This window comes from Gobio gobio (genome assembly GCF_949357685.1).
Source record: "Gobio gobio genome assembly, chromosome: 11".
In the NCBI taxonomy this organism is placed as follows: domain Eukaryota; kingdom Metazoa; phylum Chordata; class Actinopteri; order Cypriniformes; family Gobionidae; genus Gobio; species Gobio gobio.
In genome coordinates, this window is record NC_137104.1 from 46622209 (window position 1) to 46640921 (window position 18713).

At 37.6% G+C, this 18713-nt stretch overlaps 1 protein-coding gene across 1 annotated transcript in view; it reads left to right on the forward strand.

Annotated features, from left to right (window-relative positions):
- khdrbs3 (KH domain containing, RNA binding, signal transduction associated 3) overlaps positions 1-18713 on the forward strand; it is a 205320-nt gene that overhangs the window by 125784 nt on the left and 60823 nt on the right. The window contains exon 3 of the mRNA XM_079828968.1: positions 10123-10239. Coding sequence (XP_079685094.1) covers positions 10123-10239 — 117 coding nt within the window. The remainder of the gene's footprint in view (positions 1-10122; positions 10240-18713) is intronic.

An 18713-nucleotide genomic window follows, 5' to 3' on the forward strand; every position in this document is an offset into this window, starting at 1 on the left:
GGTTTGTAAATGGGCTCTGGGATCCCAGAGGGAGTGTGCTGTGAAGGGTAACACATCTCACACACACACACACACACACACACACACAACTCTCATTTTTTTAAACCCGCACTAGATGTCTGGTACCTAACCTGAGCCCAAAAGGACCTGAAGCTTCAATCCGGACTGGTTTTGTAATTTATGAAAAAATATTTTCATATTTTATATTTTAATTTATATAACTCTTTTTGCTCATGTATGCACCAATATATTACTTTATGTCTAAGACAGAGCTCAATTTGTGCTCTGTTTTATTTGTTTGAAGGAAACCTCATTATAAACTTACTTGCTAGGGTGTTGCTAGGTGGTCTAATTGGTCCAAATCAGAACAGACCTTCCAGGGTCAATTCACCTTCAAGTCTTGTTCAAATCACTAACCCTAAAGGCCCGTTCACACTAATAATGATAACTATATTAGCGTCCACATTAGCGGAAGATGTCGTTCTGTTTATTCTAAGTGTGTGCTTGTCTGCCGCTTTAAATGCTCAAGCTCATTACAGCAGGATGGATTCTGATTGGCTGTCAATGTTTTTATTGTTCATCTGCCTGATAAAGTTGTTCTGAAAGTGATTCCAATGATATTGTTTCTCTGTGCCGTTATTGTTTGTGTGAACGGGCCTTAAGCCTATTCATTTTATCTTATTTTATTTTATTACTTTGTTTATTTATTTTTCTTTTATATATATATATATATATATATATATATATATATATATATATATATATATATATATATATATATATATATATATATATATATATATATATATATATATATATATATATATATATATATATATATAAAATCAAAAAATAGCTAAACAAAGTAATAAAATAAAATAAGATAAAATGAATAGGATGAATATATATATATATATATATATACATATATATATATATATATATATATACATATATATATATATATATATATATATATATATATATATATATATATATATATATATATATATATATATATATATATATATATATATATATATATATATATATATATATATATATATATAATTGTATTTTTTATTTCATTGTATTATTTATTTTATTTGACCATTATTTGTTTTTATTTTACAAAAAAATATTTTATTTTTCAATATTTTATTTTACAAGATTTTATTTTATTTTACAAAAAAATATTTTATTTTTCAATATTTTATTTTATCTTACAAGATTTTTTTTGACAATTTAATTTAATTAACTCTTTTGTTCTCGTGGGTTTTGTCGGGTCACAGGGTATTGTTTACCGCAGCATTGTGCTTCAATTGAATCCCCTTCCAGACCTCTACACTGTCTAAATGTTAATCAAACACAAATGTCAGCTTGTGTTATTAAACACAAATCCAGCTTTACTTGTGACACCGCCACCCACAGGAGCCCCCAGTCGCCCAGAGATGTTTGTGGATCACGGAGCATGTTGGCTCTGTGGTTCCATTATAGCTGGACCTTATAATGACATTATTATCTATTCAGTATGAAATTTGTCACAGTGCAGTGAGTCGAATGATCTAGTTGTATGATGCCTTTCCACGCTGCAGTGTCGTGAATATAATTGTCTTCTGTTCCGGAGTCTCTCGCTTTCACTGGATGATCAGCTGATTACTTTAATCACTGACTATGGTAGAGTGCCTGCCAAACTCAAACAGTCTCTTCCCACTATCCATCATGTGCACAGAAGCGGTTTGCTGCTTTAGATCGTGACTTATTTATTGGTATCTTTACTTCTAGTGACCTCTGGGTAGATTACAATCTTCAGAAACGATACTCAAAATGTCAGAGCGTTGGAGCTGTGGTGCTCACGTGAATGAGGCCGGTTTGAGTCCAAAATTAGCATTAGCAGAAATAAGTAGCATTAGCATAATTATGTTTGCATTCATGCTAACAAAACCCCCTTTTTTTTACATGCACTATGGTAATATCATGGTATATAAATACCTTGGAGTACCTTATAAATACCATGCTATGTGAATGATTACCCTTACAAAAGAATACCAAAACAACATGGTCTCAGATGGTAATACCGTGGTACTTTGAACTATACTATATACTATGGTTTTATATGTTACTACCATGGTACATTTCCAAAGTGTAAGTGTAATAATTCGGCACATTCAGCACAAGTTTAACATAGTATTAGTGAGGTTTTTAGACATGTACCATGGTAAAAACCATGTTATTCTTTGAAGTTCCTTAGGGTACAATAAAAATACCATGGCATTTGAATATGATTAACCTTAAAAAGTACTGTGGTAGTAACATATTACCATGTATCAGAGGGTGATTTGAAATATACTATGTGCCATAGTTTTGTATATTGTCACCATGGTAGATGTCCAAAATACCATGGTAGTAACATTCATTTTGTAATTAAAATAATTTTTTACATTTGCCCAAAAGTACTACGGTATTACCATGGTTTTTAGACATGTACCATGGTAAAAACATGGTATTCTTTAAAGTACCTTAGAGTACAATACAAATACCATGGTCTTTAAATGTTTGACATTACAAAAAGTATGGTGGTAACATACCATGGTATCAGTGGCTAATACAGTGTTACTTTACATAGTACCGCGGCAAATCATGATCATGTTTTTTATATGCTACTACCAAGGTATATGTCCAAAATACCATGGTACCAGGTCCTAAAAACATGGTTGTACCATACTTTTTGTAAGTGTACTGGTTGCATGGTTTTTAGACGCTTGGTAAAATCATGGTATTCCTGGAAGTACCTTGGACTACCATATTAATACCATGTATGTGAATATGTATGATTACCTTTACAAAAAGTACCGTGGCGGTAATACCATGGGATCATATGTTAATACTGTAATAATTTTGAATATGCTATGGTACCATGGTTTTTAAATGCTACTACCATAGTACATATAGCACAAAGTACCATACAATTGTAAGTGTAATCATTTAGTACATTTTTCAAAAAATACCATTGTACTATATATACCTCCATGGTAAAAGTATGGTATTCTTGGAAGTACCATAGAAATACCATAGTACATGATTTGGGCCATGGGCCACACTCAAACCTGAGCACTACCGTTCAGTGTGGTTGCTGTCAACGTCAAGTTTGTCATAGCAATGTATTATTGGAACTGTGGGAAGAAAACAGATCTGAACGTCAGGTCCTGTAAATGAAACTTCATCTCAGAGCTAAAAGGAATGTCAGGGTATGTGAGCCCTCAGCGTTAGAGCAGTAATGATCGGCCACTTCAAATAAAGCAATTATCAGCGACGGAGCGAGAGCGCCAGTGTAATGTCATACGGCGCGGCTATTCACGTCGCCCGCGTCACACTAAACAGATTGCCTTTGACAGCTCTGATGACTGTAGACACTAATGCGCTGTTTAGAGCTTCAGAGAGCTACTGGAGGAAGACAAATTCAATTTGTCCAGTCTGACAGGTGGATGTAGAGAAAGAGAGAGCGCTTGAAGGGTGAGTGTGATGAATCTGATTGGAACAGTTTTCCTCCAGACGTCACCTCTAGCCTCATTTATGTTGCACGTGTTTACAAGACAGGGACACTTTCTTGGCTAATTTCATCTTGTCAGGTCAGGGTGGCTGGTTATTGGGATTAAAAAACATTCTTGTGTTAGAGAGCAAGAAATATGCATTTTAAGTGTTTGTTAAAGGTGAAGCATGCATTTTCTGTGCCACCACCAGTCATGGATTTGTCATTGTTTTCCCAAACTGTCTGCCATTGGTGAGCCAAACAGATGGTCCCGTCCCAAACTCACGCTATTGGTTGAACTGCAATGTAAGTCTGGTCAGGATGCTTGTCAAATGTTTTGATTTTGATAGTGCCACAGTTCTTACACTAGTCATGGAATAAAAACTTTGCAATTATCATTTTTCATCATGTTTTGTTTTCAACATAATAGATGTCTTCACATACACGACATATGATACGTTTCAGTAAGTTGTACTGTATCTTTCAACATACCTTCAGATGTTCATTCATGTTTATTCTGTAGCTAGTATTGAAGAGGAAGGGATGATCGCGTTCACTCGTGCTCCACGCTGCCGCTTGAACTGTGGCGCCTATACAGCGATCTCTCAAGCCCAAGCAGCAACCTTCCGGTCTCTTTCTTGAATCCAACACGGAAGTGACTTAAACTAAAATTTATCGACTGGCCACTAGAGACCATAGACCCATAGACCCCCCCCCCCATGTTAAAATAATCAACTTTACAGCAGAAAAAAAAAACAAGTTTAGAGCCTGGTAGTGGTACAAAAAGTGGTTTTGGTCTATACGGCTAATTTTGCCCTTCATGACAACTGTGAGGGGGTGAATTTTTCATCCATTTAAATTATATTAAGCCATAAAGGAACACTCCACTATTTTTGAAAATAGGCTCATTTTCTAACTCCCCTAGAGTTAAACAGTTGAGTTTTACCGTTTTCAAATCCATTTAGCCGATCTCTGGGTCTGGCGGCAGCAGTTTTAGCATAGCTTAGCATAGATCATTGAATCTGATTAGACCGTTAGCAAAACGGTACAAAATGACCAAATACTTTCAATATTTTTCCTATTTAAAACTTGACTCTTCTGTAGTTTCATCATGTACGTTTCATCTTTTCAATTCTGTCCATTTTATGTGAAAGTTTTGAAAGTTCCTTGATTATACAGGAATGAGAGTATAGTTCCAAGCCATATCGGCCTACAAAATCGCAACTTTTCATTTTCCGTCAGTCTTTTTTGAGTGAGATGCTAACAATCTAATCAGATTCAATGATCTGCACTCTAAAAAAAGCAATTGGGTTGTTTTAAGAAAACATTCAACCCAACCGCAGGGTTAAAACAACCCATTTGCTGGGTTAAAACAACCCAATTGCTGGGTTAAAACAACCCAATTGTTAGGTTAGTCCATTTTCAACCCAACTTGTAGAGTGTATGCTAAGCTATGCCAGACCCGGAGATCGGCTGAATGGATTCGAAAACGGTAAAACTCAACTGTTTAACTCTAGGGGAGTTGGAAAATGAGCCTATTTTCCAAAATAGTGGAGTGTTCCTTTAAAGTTCTGCATAAGAAAGGGCGTGGCCACTTGAGTGACAGGTGGATTGCCGCTGCTGTCACTACTAACCGCTTTTCTGCTGTCTATTAGTCCACCATGTCCCGCCTCTTTGCCAATTTTCGGTTATCTGGGAGTGATATGCTGCCAAGATGGCGACGGCCGGCTCTGCCCACTTTGGGGATTCTCAAATGCTCTTCAAAAACCTACGGGTGACATCACTGACATTACATGTTTTATACAGTCAATGGACCATGCCACCTCAAAGAGCGTCACAACAGCATTTTTTTTTTTATTTCATGATAAAATGGACAGAATTGAAAAGATGACAAGTTTACAGACCTACATAGACACCCGTTTGTCCGGCACCCCACACACACAAAACGAACTAAATACAATTTTTTTTTTTTTTTTAAAGGGTGTTCGGTACACCATGAGAGTACCGTGGCTTTTCGGTTCGGTTTGAAAATCGTTACACCCCTACTTTCATGGTGTCTTTGTATAAAAAGACCTTCATTTTCTTCAGAAATCTTGTTTTTCTTCTTGTAAAATAACAGTATACAGGTTCAGAATGGAGAGTGAGTAAATAATGACAATATTTTCATTTTTTGGTTAATTATCCCATTTTGGCTTTTCATGTCTGTGAGGTCAGTCTTGTTGTGAAGACTGTTTAGTTAGACCCAAAGTGTGCCGGATGTTTCATCTGAAACAGAGAATTCAGTTTTCAAACAAACAAGCTTTATTAGCAAGACAGATATTTCCATAAAAAAATAAACCAAGCTTAATAAGTGACACATGGATCTCTTTGCAAGCGTTTGAGAAAAATAAAGCGAATACTGTATGTGATTTAGCATCTGTGTCAGGACACTATCAGCTGAACGATCGATAAATTGCCCTCATTACCTGATGTAATCTGCAATTAAAATGAATTCATAATGAATGTCATGGTGGGATATCAAAATTTTGCCTGTGAGCTTTTACCACATTTTGCCTGTGCCTTTCCTCTAAGCCTACACACATTTTCCCGAAGCCCCACACATTTTGTGCATTTATATCAGATAACGGTTATTATCCTCCCCTAGTTTTTTTTTGTTATGAGACCGTAATATATTCAAGAAGCTGTGCAGTTGAAAACGAATAAAACTTGCCAAGCATCACTTTTACTATTGCTTATACTTTTAATTTGTAAGTGAAGTTGAATTTCATGGAAATGAGCCAAAGAAACACAGGACTGCTTCACAAACGAGGATCAGTTCAAAACCTGATTTGCACAAAAATTGTTTCTGAAAGATTTTTAGATTAACATGACTGTACATGCGAGTTGAATCAACTACATAACTACATACATTTATCCACCAACCATTCAGAAACATCCAGTTGCATTCTAAAACTTGTAACTTATTCCTGAGTCTCTCCATCAGTGTCTGGTTCAAACATGTAAGGCTGAACGCCGTTACTGACAATTTCTGACATTTTGGCTGCGTGAGATGCTCCAGTTTTGTTGTTGCCATAGTATCCGAAGCACAAGCTGTACAGGCTCCGCCCTCTTCTGGAAAGTGGGCCGGAGCAGCAGCTCATTTGCATTTAACCCTCTTTTTCCTTTTTTGTGTCCTTTTTTTTTTATCTAGTAATTTAAAGGTAAATACAATTTAAAAATCAAAAAAAAAAATGCATTAAAAATAGAAAAAATTGTAACAGTTTACAATAAGGTTTCATTAGTTAACATTAGTTAATGTATTAACTAACATGAACTAACCATGAGCAGTTCATTTGTTACTGTCTTTGTTAATCTTTGTTAAATTTAGTTAATAGGTTTGTTCACGTTAGTGCACAGTGCATTAACTAATGTTAACAAGATTTTAACAAAGTATTAGTACATGTTGAAATTAAAATGAACAAAGATTAATAAATGATTTATAAGTGCAGTTCATTATTAGTTCATGTTACGGTAAAAAAATATGGTAAAATTTACGGTAAAAAAAAACAGCAGCTGTGGTTTCCAGAACTTTATTTTAGATTTTACGGGACAACACTTAGTTTACTGTCTATTTTACTATTCAAAACCGTATAATTTAAAGGTTTATATAGTAATAATTACGTGTACACTATAAAAATATACGGTAAATTTACAGTAAAAAACTTATTTAATTAACTGAAATAAATTACCCACCTGTTGATATACTAATATCTGTTATGTACCTTTGATATATACTGTCAACCACCAATCACAGTGGTGATAAGAGTCACATGATGATGAATGATGAATGCAATAAGCATTAATTTAATAACATTAGATGTAACATAAAACCCTAATGTGCATAACTGATTAGAAAAAAACTAAGAAGAAACAGTTATTTCATGAAAATACATCAAATGTGAAGTTGCATACAGGGAATTCTGGGAATGTCAATTTAAGGTTTTTCACTGTAAATTACACAATTACTTTTTTCACTTCCAAAAACTGTAAATTAACAGTATTTTTCTGTAAAATTAAATTAAATGTAAGGTTAGATCTATTACAGTTATTCACCGTATATAGTACAGAAACTTTGTGTTAACAGTTTTTCACCGTAGCATTTTTACAGTCTTTCACCGTTAAAATTACTATAATTTTTTACAGTGTAATGTAGTTAACTACACTAAAAAATGCTCGGTTAAAAACAACCCAAGTTGGGTTGAAAATGGACTAACCCAGCAATTGGGTTGTTTTGACCCAGTGATTGGGTTGTTTTAAGCAAACATTTAACCCAACCGCTGGTTTAAAGCGACCCATTCACTGGGTTAAAACAACCAAATTGCTGGGTTAAAACAAAAAAAATGCTGTTGTTTTCACCCAGCATGTTTTAGAGTGTAATGTTAACCTTATTGTAAAGTGTTACTGAAAAAATATTAGAAAAATGAAATTATATTTTCTGAATTTAAAAAAAAGTATAATTTTAGGGCTTCGGGACACAAAAAAATGGCGTGTTTTTGCTCACACCCAAATAGGGACAAATTTGACAAGCTACAATAAATTATCTGTGGGGTATTTTGAGCTGAGATTTCACAGACACATCCTGGGGACAAATGACACTCATATGGGCATAATAGGTCCCCTTTAAATTGACAATATTGATGTATGTATTGTCTTTCATAAGAGATGTTCTCAATGGTAAACACCCTAGGCATGTCAATTTGAGCATTTTTATATTTCTGAGTTTTGAGGAGAGACAAGCTGTGTGTTTTAATGTGTGTGTGTGTGTGCATTTAAGAGCTTTAGAGCTTTCCGTAAATCCTCAAGCAGCTCTGTGTTGTGTTTAATGTCCAGATTAAGGCCCACGCTGTCATTTACAAGCCTTAATATCATCAGATTACACCATTAAAGCGCAGCCAAACAAAACCTTCAGTAAATAACAGGCATCTAATGAAAGCATCTACACAAACAGCCATCAGCAGCAGAACAAACCGCGCACTCAAAATCCCACACCGCAGGGACACTTACTGACACTTAACGGAAGAATAAAGCAGAAATGTGTCTTATGTTTGATATAGGTTACACATATAGGCTAGTTCAAGTAGAAGTACAGCCGCTGTGCTCTTCCTGCTAATTCTGGGATTCGAATTTAACTTTTTTTAATTTAGATTCTGTCAAGCCTTTGTGTTGCTGTTAGTTTCAGAACATGTCACCAGACTTTCTCTGAGGTCTTCATGGGTGGCAGGGTTTGATCTTCCACTCCGGGTTCAGCGGTGAGAGATCGCTAACAAGCCTAGACAGCAGGCACAGGTGAAGCGGTTTAACAAGAACAGCCGAGAAACCGTCTCACTTCCTCTGCCTATACGCTTCCTCTTTCTTTTGTCATCCTTTGGTCTCTCTGGGACGTTTCTTCTTCCTTTCTTTCGCTTTCTTCTCTCTTGTTTCTTTGATCCTTGCCACCTGTTTCCATCTGAATGGGATACAAAAGTGTGTGTATTTTAGATCTTGAGTCTCTTTTGATTCAGTAAAACATCTTATACAGATGCAGTTCTGTCATGAGAAACTTGGTGGTTTTGTCCCTGCGCAAGCACTAAACACTGGAAATGTAGCACGGTAATTTGTCATTTGAAAAAAAAAAAAAAGAAATGACATAAAATAAAAAATGAATACTGTTGCCCCCTAACATAATATTTTTCTACTTTTGAAGCAATTTCCACCTTCATTTGATTATATTCAGTTATATGGAAATAAAACAAAAAATCATGGCTTTTAAAGCCACTTTCCGTCTCGGAATCATTTAATATCTTTAATAAAATAATTATAAATCAATCAATGTATGTGTGGTTGTAAAGTTTTGACATATATATATACACTGTGTGCAGAATTATTAGGCACGTTGATTTTCCGTTCATATTCATCACATTTGACCAATTCCAAACAACAGTAATCCTAATAACTACTATTAATTTAGTATTTAATAATGTGTAAGTGACATATAATTGTTCATGAAGGCTGGAAATGAAAAACACCTTATATTCAGGTGTGCAGAATTATTAGGCACATTTTCTTTTACAGATAAAATGAGCCAAAAAAGAGATTTAACTCAGACTGAAAAGTCAAAAATTATTAAATGTGAACGCACCATTAGGGTTTGGTTGAGGGTTAGTTGCATGTAATTATGCATAATTACTATAGTAACTACATGTAACAATGACACTGTGAAATAAAGCGTTACCAAATAATGTGTATGTGATGTCTCTTTTACTCATTAAAAATTCAAATTAATAATTTCAATTTTGAACAAAAAAGTACAGTGTCTAGCATAAATATTTGATCATTAAAGCATGCATAACCAGTATAAAAAAAGTACTGGAAAGGAAAGTGGTGCCGTTTAATTGGTTGATGTGGGCGAAAAATACCATGTTTAATATACCAGTGTTTGGGTTTGATAAATGTTTAATATACACTTTTGCAGAGGAAATATTAAGCATGTAATTCTGCATAACTTATATAGTAAGGAATGGTAATTGCTATGAAGTGTAAGTAAAGCTCTCTGTTTTTTTCCCCCTCTTTATTAGTTTAATTTTGTGGGTAAACTCCTCGGCCCTCGAGGGAACTCATTAAAGAGACTGCAAGAGGACACGCTGACCAAGATGTCCATCCTCGGCAAGGGATCCATGAGAGACAAAGAAAAGGTATTCTTTCTTTCCTTATTATCAGTGTTTTTCCTCTGGGCTGTTAATCAGAGTGTACGAGGCAGGAACTGGCGTTTTTGTCCCGTCTTTCACCGCATCCTCTCATTGTCTCCGCTGTCACGGGTGAGAAGCGTTCTGAACGATCTCGACTGCGTGTGTCGCTTTTCTGCGTGCTGCGCCGCTGATTGAATCGATCGATAGTTGCTGATGGGCCAACTCCCCCCCGCCCACCTCACCTGGAAAGAGGGATACGATGTCATAAAGACATGCTAACCTCAGCATCCTGTCAGAGAGAGAAAGAACACACGAGACAAAGGGACAGAGAGATATAGTCAGACAAGTGTTTGGGGTTATTGGCAAATAACAGATTGATTCTTCCAGCACTCAACTGACTTTGGCTGTTCAAGAAGCATTCATCTATTCAAAGAAGTCGTTTTGTACAGTTTCGTTTTTTTTTCCCTGATCTCTTCTTAAAACGCATGCAAGTCAAGGTTTATTGCACCAGGCTTCATTTCATTTTAGTTCAGGTCTATGATTGTTTTCAATACAAGCTCAATTTACACAGATAGATATAGTTAGAAAATTGGATTTCCTAATGACCAAAGTATAGGGGCCCTATCATACACACGGTGCAATGCGACGGCAGTTGGGTTTTTTGCTAGTTTCAGACTGACAGTTATCATTTTCATGTCCAGCATTTTCTATTTGTTTAAATAGCAAATGCACTCCCGCCGATCTGTTCGCCAATGGCCGTGCTGATCTGAAAACGTGTTTAGGCGCATTCATGGGCGTCACTGGGCCCTTCTGTCCAGCCCCCCTTAAAAATGTGTGATTTGACTGGCGGGAGGCTTCGCCTTCGTCCCGTGTTTCAATCAGCGTGTTCTTCAGTCCGCTGTGGCGGCGAATAGAGCCCGCGTCAGAAGCAGAGGCGTGTGATCGTTGATCTGAGCCTCATTGGCTGTCGCCGCTCGTCAATGTCAAAATATTTGAGAAAACCAATCAAATCAGAGTAGGGGGGCTTAATGTTCACATGGAGCGCGAATCTTAGCAGCGCGACTCGACGTCAAGTGCAAGATATGCAAGTAGCTAAACTAAACATTTCATATTTGACAGCTGCTTCTTTAAGTCAGAAATGTTTAGGCAAATTAATAAACTTTTGTCTAATTTCGCCATTTTGATTTGAAATAGGCCTATGTAATGTCATTTATTATATAATTAACAAACAAGAAATATTAATAAAGCCGTTTTCTTCAGATTAGGCATAAGATTAATAGTAATGAATGTGTGCATGTGGTAAAATAATAATTCCATTTATAGCTCTCAGTAATTTTTTCAGCCTGTATTGGGCATAAGATTAGTAATGAATGTGTGCATATTGTGAATTAATTTAACAAACTTAGTTATCTAGCTTTCCTGTTAGCCTTCAGTAAATTAACATGTCTACAAAAAGGATTCATAAAACATATAAGTATCAGTGAAACATATGTTTACTTTCTTCACTGACAAAAATGGAAAAACTTTATCAGTCATATCTGCCCACTGACATGGTTTTCAAGCTATTGTTATAAAAAAAATTTGGCGTTCAGAACATCTTAAAATGTACTTATGTGGATCATGGAAATCTAAATTTTCTCGGCGGAGCTAGCCCCCGAACCCCCTTAACCTCACATTTGGGATCTCAGCGATTATGAACCTGCCTACAGGGATGTACAATATGGTCTTGCAGAATAAGGTATATTGCTTTATAAGTATAAGTAATAATAAACAGCCAATATCCTAGCCGTACCATGGGTTTGCTGCACCCATATACGGCAGCAAAGGTCCTTGATGAAAATGATGTATACTAATAAGCTACACTCTAAAAAATGCTGGGTTAAAAACAACCCAAGTTGGGTTGAAAATGGACTAACCCGGCAATTGGGTTGTTTTAACCCAGTGAATGGGTCGTTTTAACCCAGCGGTTGGGTTAAATGTTTGCTTAAAACAACCCAATCGTTGGGTTAAAACAACCCAACTGCTGGGTTAGTCCATTTTCAACCCAACTTGGGTTGTTTTTAACCGAGCATTTTTTAGAGTGTACTAGTTAATAGTGAGAATTGGACCCTAAACTAAAGTGTTAACTTTTTTTTTTCATACCCTCACTGGGGGCTGAGCCCCCCAAAATTGAAAATCCTAGAATCGCCCCTGGGCGCATTGTTGGCGCGTTGCTCTTTAGATCAATATGCAGTATTTTTTGTGTTATTTAAAGGGCGCGTTAGTAATATGCGTCTATAGGCGGTTGCACAACACGTGTACACTCTGCGTATTACACACACAGGGACGCGCAGCAGCACACAAACATATTTAAATATTACAAATAAAAGTATTCCTCTCTGGAGAAGCGTTCAGTCTTTCTGCTCGCATATTCTGACGTAAATAGCAAATCCACCACGGCACGAATGCAACTGGCTTTTAAAGGGAATGGGAGATGAGACTCTGATTGGTTTATTGCACGTTACGCCTAAAACACACTCATCATGACTCATTAAGAGAATAGGTACAACCCTTTTGGACCATGTGCCTGGTATGCAGACTGTTTTTCCATTGTTAAACTAGTTCGGACACACCCTGAGTGCACCTGCACCATATGCTTCAGACCATGTGCTCAGATCGTTAAAATAGGGCCCTAGATTTGAACCCTGTGGGGTCTGAGATGTTTTCTGGGCCCTGGAGGTTTTTTGACATGCCCTGACATTTATGCTTATTTACATTTTTTATGGCTTAAAACACTTTAGGGTGCAAACTGCATTTGAAATCTGACTTCAATAAAATATTAAGTAATGATGTGCTTTAAGTATCAGGAACTGTTGGCAGATAATGAAAGTCTTATGACATCACTGCATTCACCCTGCAGTGATCGGCTGCCGTCCTGCATTTTTGCACTTCTCGTTTGCATAACGTTTTTGATGCTTCACTGTCAATCCCACAACCCCCTCACTCAGCTCCCATGGAGAAAAAAGTGAAAACACCCTACTTTTCAAAAGGGTTGGTAAGATTTTTTTGAATGTTGTTGAGCATAAAGGCCCTTCATAATCCCGGTGCAATACGACGGCAGGCCCGACGCAAGTGTTTTTTGCTAGTTTCAGTATTCAATTTTCAGTTTCAATAAAAGGATTCCTCTCTGGAGAAACGTTCAGTCTTTCTGCTTGCAAATTACACCATGTAAAGAGCGAATCCGCCTTGGCGCAAGTGCAATTGGCTTTTAAAGGGAATGGGAGATGAGACTGTGATTGGTTTATTGCATGTTACGCCCAAAACACACCCATGACTCATTAAGAGACTAGATACAACCGTTTTGGATCATGCTCCTGGTCTGCCGACCATTTTTTCCATTGTTAAACTAGCAAAAGTGGATTCAGACACACCCTAAGTGCACCGCTCAGATTGTTAAAATAGGGCGCTAATTCTTTTATGCTCACCATGGCTGCATTGATTTGAACAAAAATGCACAAAAACTTAAAATAACTGTTTTCTATATTAAAGCTGCACTATGTAACTTTTCCGTCCACTAGAGGTCGCCTAGTCAAAACAAAGGCGTAGTTTGATGACGCCACGTTTGAGCGCAGAATCTTGGGACATGTGGTCTTCACCTCACAGCCGGTGGAAAAGAATCGGGATAGGACTCATAGACAAAAATCATATGCATGGATGCGATTATTAACGTTACTGTAGTATGAAGCAGAGCAGGACCAAGTGTTGTGGGAGCTGAGCAAGGCCGCAGGAGCGATGGTTAATAAGAAAAGCGGAACACATGCCTCGCAAGCAGCGGGACTGTTATTATGGCATAGTCGCCGGCGGGACTTTTATTATGCCACAGTCGCCGGCGCAACTTCCGCTTTTCTGGTCATGATTATGAGGTAACGTAGCTCTGTTTATCATATTTTATACATCTGAGTGTGTTGAAAATTATGTTACGACGTTTCTCTGTGCGTTCTCTCGGCGGCTGCTATGACACTTGTTCACACTGCAGTGAGAGTAAAGCGTTTCTGCAAAATAAAACCAGAAACCGAGGGGAACGCAGATATGACGACATCGACAGGCGACTCCCTCACACATCCCGGTTCCTTGGTTAAAATAGCAATTTTCTCACGATTTACAAATAGTTGGAAACATTTGGGATATTTTAAGTACTCAACTGAACAAAATATATAACACTGGCCAAGTGGTTTTTGGATATTTTACTGAAAAATTTTTACATAGTGCACCTTTAATATATTTATTCCTGTGATGCAAAGCTGAATTTTCAGCACCATTACTCAGTGTCACAGTGTCATTCTTCTGATGCTGATTTGCTGCCTATTAGTGTAAATCTTTCCCACCATAAACTTTTAGAACAAAGCTGTACCTTTAAGACTGTTCTAAATTACCCATGCCATAATTGCCTAACTTTTTTGTATGCAAAATGTATTTCAAAATCCATGATATGTATCCTTTAAATTATTGACATTCCCCCCCTCCAGCATATTTCTCACCGATTTGTGTACGTGTCATGTTGGTTTTGGGCCATTTCTAAACAGCTCAACCGCAGGTGATTTTGATGTGTGCATGTATAAGCGTGCTCACAATTACATTCCCTGTTCACACAAGCAATCTTCTCCCTTCAGACAGCTGTTAGAGAGCTCAGGGTGTTCTGGAAGGTTTTATCTACTAATTGGGCGTGTTGTTATTGACTGCTGCACTCCTCCGGTCCTGTCAGATTTTGGTGAACAAGCTCTCCATGGAGAAAAGCGAGAGAGGGAGAATTGTGCAGCGCAAATTGGACGGTTTGGATCTGGAACGCTCACCTGCACGGTTTTAAGCCGTTTGGAGATTCTCCTGCAGTGCCGTCCCACAGCAGAGAGGAGAGATTTGCTTACAGCTCATAATTCTCTTTGATGTTCTAGAATTTGCAGAAACGAATTTCACAGAATTTACCAAACGATGTTGATAGTAAACATACACACCCCAAACCCCACAAGAGGAGTTTTTTTGGAAGCAGTTTAGAAAACTTATACATATACTGTATGTGTGTGTTCACCGATAAATATGGAAAATATGCTCTTGCAAACACTTTTCTCAAAGTTGTAGACCATACAAATATAATTATTTTTATAATCAAAATGGATATGTTTACGTCCTTAAAGGTCCAGTAAGCGATTTCTTCATTGCTCTGCCCCCAAAATGCACGAACAAGCAATGCAAGAATGGATGTCTCTTTATCATAGCTTCAGCAGAGTGAAATAATAATGTCTCTAATAAAGCCATCTATATTTCTACAATCTTTCTTTAAATCTCCCTCTTGCTCACTCTCTCTCCTCCCCCATCATGAGTGGGCACACCCCCTACTGCTGATTGGCTCAATCTCCCCTCCCCCATCATGTGTGGACACGCCCCCCCCCCACTGTTGATTGGCTCACGCTCACATTAATTTTTTTTTTAATAATCTTTCATAAAAAAGTACAACTTGCTCCTGTCACATGTAGTTGGCATTCATTTTATTTTCATGGACTTTTAGTTTGTTTCTTTTCAGTTTCCTTTGTTTTAGTTTCCCGCCACTATCAGTTGTCATGGATATTCATTTAAAGAGCACACCTGTTTGTGTATTTAAAGGGATAGTTCACTCCAAAATAGAAGATATTTTGAAGATGGGTAACCAAACAGTTGATAGACCCCATTGACATCCATAGTATTTTTTTTTTCCCATACTATGGAAGTCAATAGGGTCCATCAACTGTTTGGTTACCCATATTACCCAGTAGAAACCTGGTAGTATATTCGAATGACCATGCTTCCCTCCCTCGTATCCCCCTGAGATGAGAGATTTCTGTATTTTTTGTCTGGAAAAAACCCTCAGATGATGCAAAAATTTTAATTTAGCGCCATCGGAGGCTTTTTACCCAGAGGGTAGAGACTACAGCCAGTAGATGAGCTAGTTCCGCTTGTTTTCAACCCGCCCATAGGGGGTGGGATCTCACTTACAGAATGTAAATGTGCACGGCCGCTTGGACATTCATAACGGAGCGGTGCGGAACAACGCGAGTGTTCTCAATTAATTCCTATGAAAGTTAAGCTTCCATAGGCATGATCTGAAAATGCGCCAGACTGGACACGTACCGTGAATGACTGTCCAGCCGTGAATGAATGACAATGTGGCCGTGAATGAATGCCCAGGCGGCCGTGCACATTTTAGTTTCGGTTTAGAATTAGCTTCAATTCGGAGGCGGGTTGCTTGAATTGTGGGTTAATTAGCCTATTCTTCTTAATGAAAAACGCAACAACAAAACGGTACAATGACAAACTCACTTAAATAGGCGCATTTCGCTTTGAAACCAAATCTGCCACGATCATCTTGTCTGTCAGCTGTTTGCTCTCGTGATGAATGAAATCTGACTCCTGCTGCGTTTGTGTTGCGACTCTTGCTCGGCTCACTCTGTATAGACCCTTTTTGCGCAGACATCACAAGTCTTTCTTTAAATCTCAATCTCAATGTGAGATGGTGGTTCCAGTGGGTTAAACCATGGAACTGATACGCAGAAGGTTGCTGGTTCGATCCCAGCGGTCACTACCAGTGTGTCCTTGAGCAAGGCACTTTACTCCATGTTGCTCCAGGGGGATTGTCCCTGTAATAAGGGCACTATAAGTCGCTTTGGATAAAAGCGTCTGCCAAATGCATAAATGTAAATGTAAATGTAAAAACTGTAGGAGACCAGCACTACAAACCAGCACAGAGTAGGAGCTCAGAATGTCATCTTGTTGTGATTTTGGGCGCCAGAATCGACGAAGTACAGGCTCCACATTTAAATTTTACCACATACCTGCTGCTACTGCCAGACAAAAAAACTATGACAGCTGTGGTTAAATGCAATAAAACGAGCGGACTGGAGTGAGTGTGTGTGCCAGGCTCTGGCTAGGCAGAACTTTGGGTCGTACGACACAAAACTCATCTGTTAAATCTTTGTGTTTTAAGTCTTGTACGTGTCCATTTAGCACATAGTTATAATCATCTAACGATCTAAACTATGCACATTCATGTTTTCACCATGAAGTATGCCTAAACTGAGAAATTTAGATATTTAATGTGAATTTGACCATTTTTTTTTTTGCTATTTTAAAGCAGCACTAGGTAACTTTTCAACCTTTATAATATATTTTCAAACCTCTTGTGATGATACATCGACTTACAATAGGTTGAATGACACGTCTGCCATAGCTTGACGGGGTCTGTATTGTTTTTAATCGTACTTTTAAACTTCGGGTTTCGGGTAGTAACCCGAGAAAAAAAAGAACTACAAAATTCGACTGCTTTACGGCATATACGTCACTTCCACCACCACCCCCACTTCCTTAAATTTGGACGTGCGAGAAAAACTATCATTTGTTTGCCGAATGTTATAGTCATGGCTGAAGCAGCACAGAAAAATAAGAAAGCAAAGAGTTTTGTCGGAGAAAAGCAAAAAGAGGAAACGAGAAAGTGATCGGATTAAAGGCAGGACGAGGATCAACATTGGGCCAGCGTTTGCTCGTTGGCGTGAGCTGAAGGAGGAGGGGCTACATTCTTGCAAGTAAATACATAAGACGAATAAAATCATATTTTAGGATACCTAACATGTCTGTGATATTTGTTTATTTGTCTTGCCTCAAGCTATAATGCAAATCGATTTTTCAAATTTGCAGATTCATCTAGGGTAGCTTGATATTATAATATTGACGATATATGGTTATTACCTACACTCAAACATTGAATTGAAGTATCATAGATTCTGTAAAACGGGAACCAATAGACTAGGCTACTATAATGACGCTGGCTTGTAAACGTGAGCATTGCGATCATTTGGCGTTTGAAAAAAATAAAACCCATGAAATTATATTCATATGACATGCTGAAACATATGCCACTGTACCTGGGATGAAGACATTTCACACGCGACGCAAGCAGAACACCTGCATGTGAACTCCTGCAGTGTTCAGGGCTATCATAGTTGTCATGTCAACAAATGCACGTGCGATGCATCCACTGATGTAGAATGACAGTTTAAGACAGCAGTAGAGGACAATACTGTTTCCCAACTGTAGGGGGACCCCGAGAGCAAAACCTACCTAGTGCTGCTTTAAATAAACCTGTGTATAAATATCATTACTAATTTTGGCAAATACATTTAAAAAATGTGATATATGCTCACCTTAAAAAAAACTTGCTGGCTAGAGTTAGTGAAGCGATCAGGGGAATTGTTCTGCCTCCAGCTAAGCTCCGCCCACAAAAAAACTTCACAAAATGTTTACTAACTGAAAAAGGGTCTATTGAACTGACACGTTCAGTGTCTGTTCTCTAACTGAACTAAATTATTTTATTAATATAAAAATGAACACGACGGTGGGGCGTTGTTGCGGTGGGCAAGTGATGTAACCGGTAGGCGTGGCTTGGGAGTGGCCTCGTAGGGCAGCGAAGCAAGTGCATT